At 46.9% G+C, this 18,972-nt stretch overlaps 7 protein-coding genes across 7 annotated transcripts; 4 read left to right on the top strand and 3 right to left on the bottom strand.

The window, feature by feature from the left end:
- Positions 1 to 1,895: 1,895 nt before the first annotated feature.
- On the top strand, positions 1,896 to 3,460 carry N7500_003944 (CFEM domain-containing protein; the record flags this gene model as incomplete). Its single annotated transcript, XM_056675090.1, has 7 exons — positions 1,896 to 1,991; positions 2,040 to 2,172; positions 2,222 to 2,406; positions 2,457 to 2,493; positions 2,552 to 2,619; positions 2,666 to 3,048; positions 3,106 to 3,460. 7 exons carry the CDS (start codon positions 1,896 to 1,898, stop codon positions 3,458 to 3,460), a joined length of 1,257 nt encoding a protein of 418 aa, XP_056535615.1.
- A 1,585-nt stretch (positions 3,461 to 5,045) lies between these two features.
- On the top strand, positions 5,046 to 7,364 carry N7500_003943 (uncharacterized protein; the record flags this gene model as incomplete). Its single annotated transcript, XM_056675089.1, has 5 exons — positions 5,046 to 5,130; positions 5,179 to 5,233; positions 5,287 to 6,580; positions 6,670 to 6,928; positions 6,988 to 7,364. The coding sequence occupies 5 exons, from the start codon at positions 5,046 to 5,048 to the stop codon at positions 7,362 to 7,364; spliced, it is 2,070 nt and encodes a 689-aa protein (XP_056535614.1).
- Positions 7,365 to 8,870: 1,506 nt separating this feature from the next.
- Positions 8,871 to 10,154, top strand: N7500_003942 (NAD(P)/FAD-dependent oxidoreductase; the record flags this gene model as incomplete). Its single annotated transcript, XM_056675088.1, has 3 exons — positions 8,871 to 9,102; positions 9,170 to 9,964; positions 10,021 to 10,154. 3 exons carry the CDS (start codon positions 8,871 to 8,873, stop codon positions 10,152 to 10,154), a joined length of 1,161 nt encoding a protein of 386 aa, XP_056535613.1.
- A 1,698-nt stretch (positions 10,155 to 11,852) lies between these two features.
- On the bottom strand, positions 11,853 to 14,778 carry N7500_003941 (putative extracellular exo-polygalacturonase; the record flags this gene model as incomplete). Its single annotated transcript, XM_056675087.1, has 8 exons — positions 11,853 to 12,743; positions 13,144 to 13,218; positions 13,268 to 13,369; positions 13,470 to 13,658; positions 13,713 to 13,873; positions 13,926 to 13,984; positions 14,042 to 14,408; positions 14,469 to 14,778. The coding sequence occupies 8 exons, from the start codon at positions 14,776 to 14,778 to the stop codon at positions 11,853 to 11,855; spliced, it is 2,154 nt and encodes a 717-aa protein (XP_056535612.1).
- Positions 14,779 to 15,588: 810 nt separating this feature from the next.
- On the bottom strand, positions 15,589 to 16,414 carry N7500_003940 (mitochondrial pyruvate carrier family protein; the record flags this gene model as incomplete). The annotated part of the gene is made up of 4 exons (XM_056675086.1): positions 15,589 to 15,784; positions 15,843 to 15,979; positions 16,135 to 16,150; positions 16,224 to 16,414. The coding sequence occupies 4 exons, from the start codon at positions 16,412 to 16,414 to the stop codon at positions 15,589 to 15,591; spliced, it is 540 nt and encodes a 179-aa protein (XP_056535611.1).
- Positions 16,415 to 16,858: 444 nt separating this feature from the next.
- Positions 16,859 to 17,372, top strand: N7500_003939 (L51/S25/CI-B8 domain-containing protein; the record flags this gene model as incomplete). Its single annotated transcript, XM_056675085.1, has 4 exons — positions 16,859 to 16,960; positions 17,029 to 17,135; positions 17,219 to 17,251; positions 17,314 to 17,372. The coding sequence occupies exons 1-4, from the start codon at positions 16,875 to 16,877 to the stop codon at positions 17,370 to 17,372; spliced, it is 285 nt and encodes a 94-aa protein (XP_056535610.1). The 5' UTR covers positions 16,859 to 16,874.
- A 150-nt stretch (positions 17,373 to 17,522) lies between these two features.
- Positions 17,523 to 18,805, bottom strand: N7500_003938 (DODA-type extradiol aromatic ring-opening family dioxygenase; the record flags this gene model as incomplete). The annotated part of the gene is made up of 4 exons (XM_056675084.1): positions 17,523 to 17,986; positions 18,043 to 18,203; positions 18,265 to 18,437; positions 18,497 to 18,805. 4 exons carry the CDS (start codon positions 18,803 to 18,805, stop codon positions 17,523 to 17,525), a joined length of 1,107 nt encoding a protein of 368 aa, XP_056535609.1.
- Between the last annotated feature and the right edge of the window lie 167 nt (positions 18,806 to 18,972).

Raw genomic sequence — 18,972 nt, 5'->3', positions numbered from 1 at the left:
GCGGTTTTAATCTACAATATCTATAAATTTTACTAAGATATCTAATTATATAAGAAACTATTTATAGTTAAGAGTTATAAGAGTATGCTGTTATCAGGTATTAGGCATATCAATAGGGTAAGATACGAGGGCTTCTTAGTGGGAGAGGGAACCAAGGTGTTTGCATCTGAAGCGATAAGACTCACTCCTGTAGGGGGAGAATAGGATCCTAAGGATCCCTAAGCTCTTATAGAATAATGCATCCCAGAGGCACGATCAAGTCCAAGATCTCGGGCTTCTGGACTATGGATTACAAGGGGAATACACCACTACTCGACATGAGGAATACAGGAAGAAGTCAGATCGTGGCTGTCAACAGACCATGTATCTCTATATGTGGACCTGTCAACAAAGCAAGGTGGAATCATCTAGATCCACCCGTTCACGAGTACCTCGAGACAAATGATCGAAATAGTTCAGAACAATAAAACAGTTGGCATACATTCTAACTAGCTCACGTTGTGTGAAAACATGTCTGGATAGATACCCTTTACTTCCGAACGTGTGACCAATAAATAATTGATTGGTAATGAATAATCCCTTTGGAAGCATCTATTTATATTGGAATGGGGCTCAATTCCGAAATCGCCTATATGCCGAGGGTCAAAGGATGCCAAGTCCTCCGTAGAGTACAACAGGCTTGGCATCGGAAATCATCTTCTTTAGGTATAGTGTCTCAGCTCCCGTGACACATGGGTGACGTGAATCCTCCACAGTTCTCCTTTTTTTTTTCTCCAACCGACTTTCAATGTGGATTTGTGATCTTGCCTCTGGGTAAACCTTGGAAGTCCAATAGTTCCACAAGCGTGTTTCAACTACAGCATGTTTGGTGGGAGTTCAGCTCTCCTCAAACCCCCACACTCAATATCGATGCATATTAATTGAGTCTATCTTCTCTTAACCTCGCATATGGAAGGTGATGATCTAACCGATATCGGTAGAGCATGGCTGCTTGTGGGAAGTCAATCACATTCAACTCATCATGATGCGTTACCAAACAGGTCTTGGTCGGTAGCTTATATAGATGTGAAGGGACATGTAAAACAGTTGATCGATCGATTCTCGATGTAGCCTAGTAAAACCTTGATATGTATCTCCCCTTCATTGGCGCATTCCTTGATCAAGTTGATCCCCGGCCATGTGTCTCACTTACACACATCATTAACATTGCAAAATAATGTATTCTGGATCTGGGAATACATTGTACGAATCGTTTGTTTTTGTCAGTCAACATTCAGACGTCACGAACACGAACATTTGGCTGAAGCCCACGTCAATAGTTTCATTTAAAGAAATTATTGACCATATGTATTCGCAAATGAGGGTGCTTACAGGGGCCGATCCAGAGAGATCTGGAGTCCATCTGTTTTCTTGGCGATGAGAAATCATGAAAATTTGCTCTTTAATAGTGGGGATGATGTATGTCCGGCAGGCTTCAACCCGTGCAGGAACCACTTGAAATTGCACCAGTGTGCTGAATCCACGGTTCAACGCGACAATCCATCTGTTCTCGAGGAAATTACTTGGGTGGCGTCGCGTGGCCCATCTTAGGATCCATCATGAGGAATATTCCGGAAAAGATACCCGCTTTTGGCTTCTCATAGCAAAATGTTAGTTCGGGTTTCACTTGAACCAGCCTACAGAGTGGAGCATTGCCTTGCTTTCGATCCAATCATGGTCGGTTGCATATATCAGCTATCAAGATCTATGGACCCTGTCATACGAAAATAAGCTTAACGTGTGCAAGTGTCCACGCTCACTCGGGTCCATTCAGGTCCAATTTGGAACAAAATCCGCTACCCTGGAAAATTTCCCCTTCTTGATTGCCCTCATTTTTGAACACGTTGGTTGCCATCATGAGGGTCAATTTGGTCTTTTTCGCTGTTTTGGCTCTGCTTCTAGTGGGAATTCATGCGGCAGCGTCAGATACAACTCTCTTCCCATCTTGTGCGGTACGTACATATCATTCAATAGCTGTGTTCATTGCTAACAACCATTAGATCACTTGTGACAATAAATTATTCTCCAATTGCTCGTTGACCAACGATACATCATGCTTCTGTGACAGTGGCTCTCGTCCCACGGCCCTGTTAGATTGCGTTGAAATCAACTGCACGACAAAGGAATTCTTCAGTGCGTCCCTGTCATGATTCATTTACAGAGTTTACTCTAACCCTCCTAGCTACAAAACGTCTATATGAGAAGGAATGTGATATAACACCGCTGAAAGGCCCTTCCACGGTCCAAGCCGCTACTCTAGTTCCTCTTATTCTTGCGTCGTTTTTCTTCGTCGTGAGATTAATCGCCAAGAGCAGCGGCCTCGCTGGCGGATGGGGACTTGATGATTATACAATCATCGTCTCATATGTCAGTGGACCTGCTTGATGTTCCTTCGTTCGGTACTGACAGCCTCGTAGATCTTGGGAGTCGCCATATACGTTCTGAATATTTACAGTAAGCCAGGGTTCCCGGTGTTCAATCTCAAAACGAACAAGCACTAAGAAAAAATCAGTGATTCGCAGTGGCTTCGGTCAAAATATCTGGGATGTTCCCTTTCCCACAATCACCAGGTTTTACCAGGTTCGTGTCCTCTCTCCAAGCCTCGGGTCCAGTCTAACAAGATCAGTATTTCCAAGGTCTTGCTGTGATGTATAAGGTTCAAATCTCCCTCGCAAAGATCTCCGTGTGTCTCTTCCTACTCCGCATCTTCAAATCACGGACATTCCGCTATTTAGCATACGCTCTCATCGGTATCAACGCCGCCATCGGTATATGTTGGGCCTTGGTGGACTCCTTCCGGTGCTTGCCAGTACACCTAACATGGACCGGCTGGAAAAATGAGGAACCCGGACAGTGCATCGATTTTATCAGTTCGATTCTCGTCAACTGTCTGGTGAACATCTTTGTCGACTGTATATTGATCGTGATGCCGGTTTACGAGGTGATCAAGTTGCAGCTGCCTCTACAAAAAAAGCTATCTGTGGGGTTGATGTTCATCGTGGGTTCTGTGTATGCACTTCCTGGGCTGGAATCTTCTCATATACACCTCGCTAACCAATGTCACAGCCTAACGATTATCGCAATAATCCGAGTCGTCGTATTCTGGAATCACCGCTGGGGGGCAAACCAGACTCTCGGTCTATATCCCCTCATTCACTGGACGGTCATCGAATCTCAAATTTCTGTCATGTGCGCTTGCCTGCCTGCATTCAGAGCTATCGCAGGTCGATGGTTCCCTCAGTTCCTTGGCGGAACGACCTACCGAACGAATCAACCGTACACAGCTGATTACTATAACAACATGTCTACGGCAAGCAGCAAGATCAACAAGTCTGTTACCTACTCAGTGAACTATGAGTCTCGGTCAGCAACGCATAGTGATGTGGAGTTGCTGGATATCGATTCGAGACATCGACCATGATTGGTTGACTGGTATTTCTACTTCTTGTTCTATAATTGACGTACTCATCATAGGTGAGATATGATTCCATACATGTATATACGCTTCTTTGACCATTGATCGATTTTATCAACGTTACTATACACAGGTTTATAGATAAATTACAATTTGAATGTTCCAAATATGAGAATTGGTCATCTTCTGGTTGGTGTATGCAATGTCTATGGAAATGGTCGCGATAGTTCCCAGCAAATTAATCCCAATTTCCAAACTTATAGCTCTGCCGCGATACCGAGGTTGTTGCCCAAATGAGAACTTCCAAATATTGAACCGAATCTTTGATACAGCACACTTTCAAGGGTTCTTTGGCCAGTGATACGTACCCCGACTACGGTATATATCGATGCAGTCTGGTATCAGGTCATCGGTGCGGCCTTGCTTGTCTGTTTGATTGTGAGTTAGACCTCTCTCTTTGCGCCCATAGAGCTATATAGGGAGCTATATGGCGGTAAATCGATCTATCACGCAGAGACAATTTCCCCTATTCTTCTCCTGGCCCTCGATTATATATCAACTGCCATCGAGAATTGCTCTTGCACAGCATAAACATTAGACTAACATGCAACCCAAACCATAACACGGTCGACTAATATCTGCTCTCGAGTATGGGCATTTTGCAGGAGCTCCAAGATAGTACATATACGAACATTGAATCCATCACAGTGTTTCTATTTTGTTTCTATGCTTCTTGATTAAGTTGAGAAAGAGATTAAGCAAAAAATGAAACCATAAGGGTATCAAGAAAGCATGATAAAACAGAGATCCGCGAAAGCACCTACCCTGAGCTCAATGGCGCGCGTAAACAGAAAGATATTTGCGGCACAACATCTGCTCACCCACTCCCATGATCCCCTTTCCATCTCACACCTGCTTTTTCTCTCGGTGACCCTCCAATCCTTACTCCTCATTCACTTTCTATTCGAGTGTTCGTTTACGAAGACTTCGTTACCCATTTTCCTCCCTCCTTATTATATAGTGTCGGCAAGATGTACGAATGTAGCTGTAAGCAACACATGAATGCCCTTGACCACTGGGCTGCGAAGTACTAGTATGAGACGTGTGCTCGCACATTCTTGTCTGAGAGTGCCGCGAATCAACATATGAACGCCCTCGACCACCGGGCTGCGAAGACAAATGTGTCCGACCTAACCAAAGAGCATTATTGAGCCATGTGATAGCTTCAAGTCCCCCGAATCCTTATCAATCCACTATCTGCTTTAAAGCGACCTGTCCGAATGTTTCGTCCCTTTGTAGGGAATATCTGGTGGTGTCGAGTTCCTAGACAAGTGTAGATGTACATGTAGCTGCTTCAGACATATGCAGAACTGGCCAGTTGGCGAGAATTCCCAAATGATAAAGAGCCAGATATGATTTAACCATACCATACTCAATACAGTAATATGAGCAAGTATCTATTGGCGACATCAAAGCCTAAAAGGTACCTCTCCCCCGTGTACCCCACTGCAATACCGATACCTATTTCTTTTCCCCTCAGACACGTTCGTCTTCTCCTTTTTACCCCGGATTATCCCTTTCCTCCCCGGCCATGAAGGCAAACAAGCATTTCCGCTGTAACGTCTGTCAGCGCGGGTTCACGCGTACTGACCACCTCAAACGCCACCATTTGCGCCGTATGTGTGCGCCCTGCAGCTATCCAAAACAATACTAAATCTCGACAGATTCAGGCCAGAAACCCTATTCCTGCATATTTTGCAATGATTCGTTCGCACGCTGGTTAGTAGATGCCGCACAAGCTATTAAAGTGCAATCTGAGACTTGGACTTTAGTGACAATCTGCGCGACCATTATACCGATTGCACTAGACGTGGGGATCGCGAAATCCCTGAGACAGGTCAGAGGGGTAGGCGGCGACATGCCTGTCAATCGGTTAGTCGCGACCAGATTACCCGAAACCCTACCGCAGATATTGACATTTTCTTGGCCAAACAGTGTACCTCGATGAAATTACGATGCGATGGACGAAGCCCTTGCGGGTCGTGCCAGAAGAGGAAGTTGATGTGTAACAACGAGCGGACGGCAGACCCGACCCTCGGAGCAATTAAAGCAGGCTCAAGCCTTGAATCAGGTAAGGCGCAATGGAAGCCCCATACCAATCATACAGATATCTCAGCGCAACACGAAATCTCCGACCAGCCATCATTTGACAGAGGATCAATCAAGTTTCTACTTAATGGTGGCACCGATAGCTTCACACAAAACTTTCGACTTCCGCCATGCAGTGATCGGGGGCGCAGTCTCAATTATCATAACACAAATGGCTTCGAAGAACTTCAGGGTACAGGGCCTCCATACAAGATCGATGGCGGGTTCATTGATCCCGACTCTGTCCCGCCGCAATTCTTCCAAGACAAATTCCTGGATTTTTTTCATGGCCCTTTTGGTGATGGTCAGAAGCCCACGGATAATCCTTATTATACCGGGGAACTTGACGACCAGCTTGTTACCCCTCCGGGGCAGCATCCGACATCACCTGGAGATGCCGCCATCATGGAACCGGAGCGACCGTTCACGATGGCATTAATTCAATCAATATTGGCACAAGCGTGGCAGGTCCCGCTTGATCCTAAGGCGCAAGAAGCGGTGTCTGCGAATCTTCACTTTCTGTTGACCACCGCGCGCATACGAAAATACATTGCGCTCTATTTCAAATACTGGCAACCTAGCTGTGCAATGCTTGCTGTATCCTTTGATCCGGAGACAGTTCCCCTGCGGCTCTTGGCTGCGGTAGTCTTCATGGGCGCAATGTACAGTAGTGACCAAAGGGAAGTGTACGCCGCCAAGAGAGTGCTAGATTTTGCAGAGTTATTCGTCTTTGCGAATGATGTTTTCTCCACCGAGAGCGAAATTACTGCTATGTTCTCGGGTGGTCGATGCGGCGAGGAAAGTAGCGATTGGAATTGGTTCCAGAACTTTCAAGCTGGGGTTATCATTACCATCGTTCAATACTGGGCAGGAAACCGCTTGTCTCGATATCGAGCGATGGAAAATCGATTCAGTGAGGTTGTGAAGGTTGCTCGACGAATTGAACTTGTGAAAGCTCGTCATCTTCCTGGTGACCAGGTCCTGGAGCACCTATGGATCCAAAAGGAATGTCGGATTAGGTGAGTATATTCCCACCGTCTTAGGACTGCTTTGCTGAAAATTGACAGAACTATCTCCATCATTTCGCTGCTCGATTGCGCATTCTTTTTTTCCAAAACTACCCGTGTCGCCTCACACACACTGAAATGGAATGCGATTTGCCCTGCGAGGAATCGCTTTTCTGCTCCGAGCACCCATTTGCTGAGCCAAACTTTTGTTTTTCGCGCGGTCTAATGGTTTCGGAGGCCTTTGAAAATTTGTTTCACGAAGCACCCGAGTCTACTCCGATGAAACTCACAGCTTTAGACATGTTTATCCTGATTCATAGTATGTCCTTGTGCCAGCGCCCTTTTTCGTGCTTTGCACCGGCTTATCCTTATGTTTAGTTCTATTCTCATTCATTAATACCCATATGACACTTCTCGGCTCTATCATCCGCAGACGCCATTCCAAAAATCCTTGCAGAAATACCAGGATTGGCACGGACGACACCAGCAAGATTCCTGAAGACTCTATCCTCATTTCCCTCCGGACTGCTCTATCACGCTGGCGTGATTATTGGATTGCACTTCGCAGCAGAGTCACAAGTGACGAGTGGAGGTCCATGGGGTTTTATAAGAATGGGTATAACTTTTGGCTTGTCTCGCAACTGCTTATTACCAACAAGAACGCTGTTGATGTGGTGATGCAAATGGAGGTCCACTGCGAAGATAAGTTGGAGAAGCTGAAGGTATTGTTGCTTGACGACCAGGAAGATCTATAACTACAACGAATCTGGAGATTTTTGTCAATCTAGTAACCTCGGCTTGATGGGCTGAGGCTTTGGGCCCTTTTTTATTGTTAATATTACCCCCGGCCATTATACGTTGATATAAAGGGATTTCCCAAATTGTCTCGAAACGCTAAATCAACGCATTGGGTACAACTTCTCTCTCCTTGGGTTCCGTGGCGTATATTGGATGCGGGGTCTCCTAGCTAGGTGCTCGATCGATTCATCAGGGCTTTTTACACAAGTTATGGCAGATAGACAGACAGTATGTGCTATGCTATGTTACCTCGACATCGTATCCGTGAAATGCCTTGCCCGAGACACTTTTAGCATAAATTATACCCTGACATTCTCACGCTGCTGCTAATTCCAAAAGAAATGCAAGGGCTGATCAACAGCCAGCCACAGCAGCTGTGCATACTTATACTAGAGGCCCCGCGAATATGTGGAGCTGAAATGGTAGCTTCAAAGTATTAAATCCGTACCCCATACGATGGTTCAGGTCAACTGATTCTCGATATCACTGTTATTTGAGACTATATAATGTCTTTTAGACACTAATCTATCAAGTGAGGTATTCGATTTTGCGAAAATATAATAATTGATTACCTCATTTTACACTCACGAACATCGTACATCGCTCAAATTGCGCATTAATCGATGAGACCTAGTAAAGGTCCCTTCAATATTATTATCATGTCAGTTCCTCTATGCTTGACTTCTTTGTATTGTGCAAGCATCCGATGTTGACGTTACAACACTACATGCCTGTCGAGATTGACTGATTTATCTCGGCATGAATATTCATTCCAGTCAATGTGATGTAGGACATGCATGCATATTTTCTCCCATGTACCCAATCAGAGATATCTGCAATGCAGTGGCTGCATGTGATATTGGGCTGACCTGCAGAGTGTCATAACCATCAACTTTCCACATTTCAATGAAGGATCGGCATGGGAGCCCAAAGACAAAATCCAAGGGGTATCACGGAGGACCTTAACAACATAAGTGCCCAGGTCCACAGCCAAGGCAGACGCTATTCTGCATAGAAACAATAGTGTCTCCGCACAATTATATCTCCGATCGAAACTAGTACGTGACAGACATATGCTATGGATATGTTCCGAGTCAGAATGCATCACTCTAGCTTCCACTACTTGACCACATCTTCTCCCAAAATCCCCGACCACTTTCAGACTACTTCGTACTCAGTACTTCGTCTAGTCCTACTTTTAGATGAGCAACTATGTCAGGAATTCCGATCCCTGACGATCTCGTTGATCTCGACGATCCTTTCAGCTCGAGATGCACGAACTTGACTAGCGTCCCCACACATCTTCTCCTGTTTGATTTATTATTGTGGCGTTCACGCACTCTGTACTCCGCACGGAGAACCCCGTAACACGCAGCACGTAACATTGCAGATGCCTATAAAGGTCCTTGTACGGCGTGTGCTGCCGTCTGATTTTAGTTGAGCAGTCGCACATATCTTTCACGATGGTCCTCATCAAGGCAACATTCGCGTCTGTTTTTGTGTCCCTTTTGGCATGTGCCACCGCTGTGGAAGTACCTAAGACTGACTACGATGTCATCGTGGTCGGTGGAGGTCCCGCAGGTCTCAGTGCAATTAGTGGTGTTTCTCGTGTCCGCCGAACGGCTCTCTTGATTGATAGCCAGGTGTACCGCAATGCTGCAACCCGGGAAATGCACGATGTCATTGGAAACGACGGTGAGATTGTACTCTAAGTCCACCCCCACCACAAGGTCTCTTGCCTAACCTATATCATCCTCATCAGGCACCCCGCCCGCTGCATTCAGAACTCTGGCTCGAGAGCAGATCCTGAAGTATCCAACTGCCCATATTACCAACGAGACTGTGAAGTCCATCGTTCCTTCCAAACAGGGTGACTTCTCTGCCTTTACAGTGACCGACAGCCAGGGCAAGAACTACACTGCCCGTAAGATTGTGCTTGGTACTGGTGTTCGTGATGTCCTACCAGCTACTCCTGGTCTTCAGGAAGGATGGGGCAAGGGTATCTTCTGGTGTCCGTGGTGCGATGGCTACGAACACAGAGACCAGCCCTTTGGAATGATCGGTGATATCACCGATATGCTAAGCAACGTGTTAGAAACCCACACCCTGTACACAGATATCATTGCATTTGTCAACGGCTCGCAAACTGCAGATGGCGAGGCTCGGGCAACGGCAAAGGTCGCAGATTGGAAGGAGCAGCTTGCCGCGTGGAACACTACCATCGATAACCGCACAATCACTTCCATCGAGCGTCTTCAGGATGGCGGCAAGGATAGAGATGAAAAAGAGCACAAGCAGTTTGACAAGTTCCGCCTTCATTTCACTACCGGCGAGCCTGTCGAGCGGAATGCTTTGATTGTCAACTTCCCAACTGTCCAGACCTCCACCCTCCCAGCTCAGATGCACCTGAGCATGGTCGGTGACAAGATCAATGTTACCAGCGGGATGCGCACTAGCGAGTCCGGTGTCTTTGCTGTCGGTGATGCCAACAGCGATGGTAGCACCAATGTACCTCACGCGATGTTCAGCGGCAAGAAAGCAGCTGTTTTTGTACACGGTATGCTTCATTCTACTTATTGATGCTAGATAAACGACTGACAATATCTGATGCAGTGGAAATGTCTCGTGAGGAGTCGACATCCCAGATTTCGAAGCGCACCGGTCTGTCTCACCGTGAGCTCGAGAAGGAAGCCATGCGTGCGATTGGTAACAACCTAGATGACCAGTGGAAACGCGCTCAGGAGTAATTGACTTACTTGACTACGGTTGTGACAGCCGGCTTTGGCCGGGCCCTCCAACGTTTACATAGTCAGCTAGCTGTACTCTGTCATATGATAATAATTAATGACCTATCTACCATATCTCATCTTGCTGTATCTATTGAAGCGCGTTACTTTCAATCTAATAGGTAGTATAAGTATTTTGTTAGCCCTAGCCCACAAGCTCTGTGGCTCAGTCCATTTACGAGCACACTCCTAGATAAACCTCCACAAAGCAACAACCCTAACCCGCCCCAGCCCACTAATTCGCTAGGCTTTGGGTCCGGTCCTTAGGCCCACCACTGGGCTACGGGCCCGCGAAAGCTTTATAGGGCCCAACAAGCACTAAATAGTACGAAGATTCTCAGAAGCGTGCCTTTTTTTCATCACCTTATGTTTAGACGCCGTTTTGAACCTTTATTTACAGGTGAGATTTTACTATTCCGCAGCGTGTATTATTGATACGTAGTGAAACTTATATATTACTTTTCAATACGGGAACAACCACACATTATTCAAGCATGTTCTAAACTACAGGGGCTCACTTAAGAGAGTGGTACTCCCGTATAAATCCTATATGGGCTATAATGGGGGCCTTGATGGCCCCCACGAATGGACTGTGGGTTGGGCTTCGGGCCCATTTATCGGTCTCGTGGAGGTTTACTCCTGGTTGAATAGCAGATTGATCTGCTTGACTACGGACTAGTATGGGATATATACAAGTTTTATATGGAATCTAGAGAAACATCTCAAATCAAGATGTAACGTTGGGGCCATATTCCTGAGGATGGAGTATCACAGAAATACTCCTGGCGCTATATCTGTATCACATTTCAGATACATACCGTACCGTACCGTAACTGATTCAACTGGGTCCAGGTCCGTCCCGTGCGGCCCGAGACCCATCACATTCCGGGGATGAGATTCGAAGAATGTTACTCCTTGCAATTCAGAGCTAAGCGGTCTTGTGTCTTGTAGCTGATCTACCGATCTTCGCCAAAGTTTTTTGTAGTTCAGTTCTGTGTGCGGAGTGCGTGGTTCTTACCTGTATTTATGTGTAAACCATACTCCGTATTTCGTAACGGGGTAACGTGGTTGACGAACATTGTACGTATTGCAGGAAAGGGAACCGTGTAGGACAAATTCAAGAATCAGATCGAAGAAACTCGATATTAACTACCAGTAAAGGGAGCCTTTGCATTTATACCACTTAGCAACTGCAACAATCAGTATAAGACCTAACTCGATCCCAATTTGCGCAATTGTTATTTGGCATGGTTTTAAGTTGAGAATGTGGATGCATGATCCCTCTTGAGCTCTAGAATGCCGGAAAGAAAGTATTAAATTATAAAAACGACAAACACAATGTACCAAAATCTAGGTTGATAAGCAAAAAGGATTCTGAGTGGAGGTATGAGGATTATGCAATGGGGCATATTGTTGGGAGCCATCTCTCTCTGCTCGGGTATAGTATAGACCGGCCAAGGCATTGTAAGCTAGTATCACCTCCATTCTCACAGTTGAAGCTACAGTGCAAACAATCTGAGTGGATCGAAAGCTAGCATAGTCAGTAGGTATGTAAACATGTACATGTGAATCGTCAAGTTTTCTTTGCTGTAAAAGGTATATTCTGGTGTATAATCTGCTTCCATGGTCATAATATTCCCCACGATGAGTTGGAACACTTTATAGTGTAATCCGGAACTTGAACAAATCTCTTTCAACAATCTCACTTTTTTTCCCCTCCAGCTCCTCCACGTCCCAATTTGCACTGACCATCCGAGCACTCAACCACTCACGTCTTTCCTTTCCAAGCCACACAATGATATCTGCTGGAAGCTCTGGCGTATCAACAAAGATATCTGGGAAGATACCTTCTAGTTTGTCTGCCATTTCCGTCCTGATGGCCCCGGGATGAAGAGCCAGCGCAATCAGGCCTTCATTTCTATGCTCGCGGGCAAGGCTTTCTGAAAAGCGGCAGATAGCAAACCGGGAGTTCTGATACGCAGACCCACCCGTCGTCAGCAAGTGAGCTCCAATCGATGTCAAGTTGATGATTGTTCTTGTGTTGGATCTCAATATCATTGGAAGGAGATAGCGGCAGCATAGGTACGGGCCCTTGATGTTGACATCCCATCCTTTCATCCAATCCTCTGGGTCGGAGTCGACAATGGGTATCAGTTCCGGTAGATATCCGGCATTGTTCACGAGAATATCCAATTTTTCTTCGAAAGAGTCATTTACTGCTGTTGCAGCAGCTTGTACTGATTCCTTTGAGCTAACATCAACCTCTAATGCGAGGATTTGTGGCTCTGGAAGATTTGAGTTTGCAGCTTCTGCTTTCAGCTCTTTCACGACTTTATCCAGCGATGAGCGAGCTGCGATTGCGATCTTCGAGATGCCAGCTTTTACACAGCGGATCGCTGTTGCCCGTCCAATTCCTCTTGAAGCACCCGTGATAAAGATGGATTTGCCTACAAGCTCGGTTCCTGTTGGTGTGATGCAGGGGTAGGTGTCATTGCGATTTGAAACGAACGCGGCCCAGTCGAAGGCATTGGTTGGGCCGATCTGATCTAACTGTTCAGGGGTCATATTGGATGGTTATAACCGAAGCCAAAGTCTAGGAGGGTAAATGGGTTACAGGCTTTCCTGGGGGACCTGGCCATTTAATTCACATTGGCCAATTGCGGGGTAATTTGGGATCGATTAATATGAAAAGTACAAGCGAGGTCGAAAGGGACCAATGATAGTTGATGCACCCATATCGCGATGTAGTTCCCGCGTGAGAAATGACTATATATATTGGACCACTTTGAATCTATTACTTGATCTGTTTATTTGCACTCTATGGATACCCTTGGACTACTCTATTTAGAAACACACTTGACATCCAAAAGATCTTCGTCAACCTGAAAATACAGAGAACGAGTTAGTACATATGTTGGCAAGGTGACACGGATCTACAAGATCAACTCACATTTGTGCAAGTGAACTGATCATCCCCATCGGGGCTAATAACATCAATGTTACTGGCGTTAATATTCGAGCAAACCTATACAAGTTAGATGGTGAGTTATAATATGCGGTTTGCAAGCACTTACATCAGGGCTCGAGCAGACAATCATCCCCACATAAGGGTCGCGTTTGCCAGAGGTGACACCCTTGATATTCTTGAAGACAATATCTTCAATAACAAGTTTGCTCTGTGAAACGTATGTATTAGTCTTCGATAATCGGAAATAAGTGAGAGTGAGTCTGTTGTGGAATGAAAGAAAACAGGAAACGAAAGAGATGGACACGTACTGGGAACTCGTTGCATAGAGTCAAATTCTTTTGACCATAGCACTGGGTCACTTCGATGGCATAGTCGACATTGTCAATGGTCATTCCGTCATAGGTAATGTTCTTCACCAGGCCGGATCCACCGCCGCCCTGGAGATCGGTAGACATTGCAGCGGAAGCCCCAGGCCACACTTTGATACGCGCACCATCCTTCATGCGGTTGTTAGAAACGTAATTATCTCATCCACGTATTACTCCACTTACCGATGCGTTGAACATGGAAATATTGGACACAAGCACATTCTGCACGATATCAACCTCACCCGGGTATTGGCCCAGAGAGCCGACGGAGATACCGTGGGAGCCGTTACAATGAAGGCTCTGAACCAGAATGTCGGTAACATTAGGCTTGAACGAGACGCAGTCTTTCATATGGTTAGTAAAGCAGATCAAATGAAGTTTGCGAGGGAACTGTACCGTCTCCATTGTTAATCACAGAGTTCTGGATAACAACATTGGTGGAACGATAGAGGTCCCTAGTAATGGTTTTAGTCAATGACAGCTCGTAGCGCTCTTGATGCAGATAGACTTACCATCCATCAGTATTCTTAGCCACATTCTTACTGCTGCTGTATCCACTGATATCAATTCCGTCGAAGAGGATGTTGGATGAGTTTGCCACAAAGTGATACCACTGAGGCGAATAGCGAAGGTTGAGAGGTCCAATGGTACCTCCATTCAGTCCAATGATACCCACCAGGATTGGTCGCAGGATAAGGGGATCCTTTGCATACAAGTCATACCACACCTGGCCATTTCCATCCAGGGTGCCTTCACCGTAGAGATTGACATCCTCACCACCGATCTGGAAGAAGGTTGTAGCGTTTTGGTATACATGGCTGAACGCATTCTTTTGCCAATAATCCGTGTCATCAGTAAATTGGACATGACCTTGGATTTCTGTTACAGCTTGCATAAGCATTCATTCATCTGATATCGAACGCAACACACATGACTTACCAAGATCTACATGCTTCAAAAAAGTCATGTCAAGTGCCTTTCCAATCGTATATGTCTTGCCGGCATCAAAGACAACCTTTCCGCCGTTGTTGCATTTCTTCAATGCCTTGAGAACATTGGCTGAATCGTCGCGTCCATTGCCATGATTGGCTACATGACACGTGCGAGTTCTGGCATGGGTGGCCGGAAGGGGCTTGAATGGGTGATGTGGCTGGCACGCGTCGTTTCGAGAGTGTTCCTTGGCCTCAACTGCACCGCTGATTGACAACCAAATCCCCAAGGCTTGGGTCAAAGTATTTGAGATCTTCATCGTCGGTGTCAAGAGAATGTGGAGTTCTTGAGTTGGATCGGCAATCTTCCCGGCTGAAGACACTTTTCTGGTACTTCCAAGGCAGCTTATATATAGTCTCGGAATTGACAATTTACTCTGTTTACCCCGGTCACTCTCATCTGGGGTCAACGCTAAACACCGCCCCTTGCGGTCAGCGGTGGGGTGACCTCATCTCCTTCATTTACTCCGGGGAAACGAGCTAGCAACTCCACGATGTGTGGAGAAACCGGGGCATAGCCATGGCCTGTATGGCGAGCTTCCGTCTCATTGAAGGGTTACAGACGAATTGACTTTGCGTTACGTGAGGGTGGTCCCCAGGCAGGTCTGATAGGAGGAATCTTTGGCGTGATTTCCCCGATTGGGAGGAAAATCCCGGATAAATTGGGTACAGCTCACAGCCCTAATCTATATGCATTTCAAACAAATGATGCCAAATATTTCAAGCATCATAGTTCTCCGAATTCCAACTACCAGACAGAGTATAGGTAGGCTTATAGAACAAATGCTACTGGAAACTCTTCAGAACCCTGGATGTCTCGCAAAAGAAACGGTAACCAATCACTTCGAATCATGCTTTATATGTACAACGGCGGTCCAGTAAAAGGGCCAGGTTGCCAGCCCAGAGGAGATGAGATAGCGATCATCTGAATTGAGCAAGCTCGTTGAACCCCGAGATTGCCTTAAAGATTCACCTCAGCACAGGTAAGAGGTCCCTATAGATACCGATCTAGATGTATGAGGAACACTCTTCTAAGTTCCCCTGCCGTCACCACAGACTCCATTTTATATCTAAGTCGACTTCTCAATAGCCTTCTTCACGGAGCCCTCAGCCGCCTCGGCAGTGGCCTTGATGGAGTCGACAGCTTCGTGTTCAATTTCCTTGGCGGCTTCGATGGTTGAGTTGGACTGGCTACGCTGCCACATGAAGATACGAGTCACCTGGACGGCACCAACGCATCCGAGGAAGAAGTTCACAGTGGCGAGCCTATATAGTTATATCGTGTTAGTGTGGGCGCCAGGGCTTTTTATTGGATTCAACATACAGGACGTTACGGGGCTTGATAATAAGACACCAGCGAGTCCAGATGGCACCAGTGCCCATCAGAGCAGCGTTCTGGGTGAGGGAGAGCTTCTCAGCGGGACGGGCGAAGTCGGAGACACCGGCGAGGACCAGGGCCCACTGTTGTAGATGATTATGTTAGCCATAGTGCTTAGCAGATGCACGGAGAAGTCTCTCGCAGTATGGTGACATTTAACAGAGATATTGAATCCGAAAGGGTGACTTGGGGTGTACGTGTAGATGGCATATCAGATGGGGAGGTCAAGCTGTGGTACCTTCATAACAGGGGCCCTGCAAAACAGAAGTTAGCTTCAATTCGCAGTAGCAAAAGAGACAAACGATGCAGCATGGTCAGGATTCTTACCAGAAGTGGACAGTCTTCACACCAACAGGGCTGTTCCATAGACGCTGGAACATGGTCTGCTGCTCCGCAGCACCGGCTTCGGAGCTCTGCCAGCGGAAGCCCTGGGCACCCGGCCGGCGGAATGGCGCAGAGGCATTGCGGAATGCAAAGCGAGCATTGTTCACAAAGCGGAAACCCACGCGCGACGACATGGTGATAGCTGTGATGGTGGTTCTGGTGAGAGGTAAGACGGATGGATGCCGGTGATCGGTGAAGGGGGAGTTTTCCGTCTAAGAGCGTAGATAGGGCAATTACCACCACAACCACAGGTGTATGAGATTACAGTCTAGGGAAGATTACAGGACTACTCTCAAGCAGTCTATTCTATCTACTTCAATTTATTATATCTCGCTTTCTCTCTATCTTTTGCGCTGTTGCTACCTACCTATGACGCTCCCCAGAGGTAGAAGCTGATGTAAGCATATTGCGCTAGTTGATATTGGGACTAGCGGGATTATGGCTCTGCGCAGCGAATCAACGCCGACGTGAATAATGCACTGCATCGCAGACTGTCCAGCAAGTTAATCCCACTGCTTCCACACTCATCCCTCCGTGGCTCGTCTGAGACCTCTATTTCCCTAATCCTTACATTTGCTTGACCATTCCACCACAATGTCTGGCAAGTACGTTTTCACTCAGGGCCTGAAGGAGCTCCGCTTTCTCTTCTGCCAGACCTCCGAAGCGAGCGCGGCCACAAGGTGCGTACACTCCAACCCATGGTGAATTGAGTTTCAGTCCATCGATTGACCATCTTTTGTGCCTCTAGATCTTTCCTGAACCGCGCCTACCCGACCATGAAGAAGCACAACCCCCAGACTCCCATCATGATTCGCGAGGCCGCGGGCACCCAGCCGCGAGTCTATGCCCGATATGGTACGACATGACACCTTTCAAGTCCACTGTGTGGTCTCTATATACAAGCGGGTCAAACTAACGTGACTGGTTCCTCTCAACAGCTTTCGGCCAGGAGAAGCAAGAAGCGCTGTCCGGTGATTATCCCCCGCCAAACATAATTTTACATCGAGGCGCAATAACTAATTGACGTTTCTAGGCCTGTCGGACTCTCAGATCGAAGAGCGCATTACACAGTTGGTGAAGCAGCAGCTATAACTTCTTTTTGTTCCTGCAGATCCATTTTATGCCCCCGCGTTCCCACCGTTTTACACCCATCTTCTGTACCTATAGATGAAATCGAAGCTCATATCCAAAACAATTCCAATTCCAACTCAATAATTTACATTGATCAATTGATGCTATGTCTTATAACGCACTACTAGCATTACCAACCTCGCCAAACCGATACTGCGCCCAGCTCATACTCCCTTCGGGGAGGGTCCAAATCCTCTTTCCCAGGTCCTCACCCGCAGCACCAGCCCCAATATGAATAGGCAGCAAATGCTCAAAGGAAGGATGAGCCTGGCGTGCATCCGGCCTCTTCATCAGCTCAGCCATAGCCTTCTGCCGTTCCGCCGGCGCAGTCGTCACGGCATCCTTGAGCGCCTGATCGAAGCTGACTGCATATGGCATCGGGGTCGGATTGCCAAACGCAAAGCGCAGATCACGCAGGTTATGCACAGCCATCCCGGACACAACAATCATGATATTTTGCTCGCGAAGCTTCGCGACTGCCTGTCCGAGCCGGTAGTGCTGATCTGGGTCTTCGCTGCCGAAAAGCGAGACTTGCACGATGGGAACGTTCAGCGGGTTTGTTTCTGGTTCGAAGGCTGCATTGCCCGCCATCAGCATGAAATTTCGCGTTTTGATGCAAATTGTCACATACCGCACTTGAAGCTAACCCAGACGCCGTGGTCGAGTCCGCGCTTCACGCCCTCGGCCGGGATCTTGGCTTCCTCCAATAACCTCAGCACTTCGTTCGCGACCTCCTTGCTACCCACATTCGGGTACTTCTCTTTATAGTAATGGCTCGGGAAGCCACCGAAGCTAAATTGAAATTAGTTCTAAATTCGCAGGACAGAGGCTGGGATTTCGATATCACACATACTCATAGATCAGATCAGTCTTCTCGGCGGTATTCACCTGGATCGAATTTCGACCTGTCTGCCAATGCGCCGAGAATACCACAACGGCCTTTGGCTTGACCTTGGTCGTTATCTCGCGCCCGATCTGGGCGAGCTTGAGGTGTGCCGGGTGGTCGACCTCGTACATAATGTTTGGCTGATGAGCATCAAATCAGCTTTCATCCCATAGTAAGAACTGGGATGTGGATAACTCACCCCGCCATGGCTGAAGAAGTAAATGGGTGTCTTCATGCTGGACTTCACGTGGCCACTAGTGACTGGTTCTCCTTTCACTGTCGCGGCTGCTGCAACAGATGCTGAAGCCGATAGAGGTACTGCCGCTGAGCGCGCGGAAGATCCAAAGAGACGTCGGATGCCGAACAGATTGGCGGTGTCTCCCCAGAATAGGGTAATAAGTACAGCTGTGACGACGGTCAAAAGAGAGACAAGAGCGAGTTTACGTCCGCTGAATGAATTTGGTGTTCGTATTTCCGAGTTGTTATGTTGGCTTGATTCGGAAGACATATATATATATGGCTTATTGTTTCGGATAGGGCCGGCAATGTACTACTCAGAAGTCTGAATAGCGGTCGTATCTACACTTAAATGTCGTAGCAGAAGAAAAGGAGATGTTACTACCGTGGAACTAGGGCTTATTAATTCAATGATTTCCGAAGCGCGTAGAGCCGATT

The sequence above is a fragment of the Penicillium coprophilum genome (genome assembly GCF_028826855.1).
Source record: "Penicillium coprophilum strain IBT 35676 chromosome Unknown utg000002l_segment0_segment1, whole genome shotgun sequence".
In the NCBI taxonomy this organism is placed as follows: domain Eukaryota; kingdom Fungi; phylum Ascomycota; class Eurotiomycetes; order Eurotiales; family Aspergillaceae; genus Penicillium; species Penicillium coprophilum.
The sequence above is the reverse complement of the archived record's forward strand: the minus strand, read 5'-3'. Positions and strand labels throughout refer to the sequence as shown.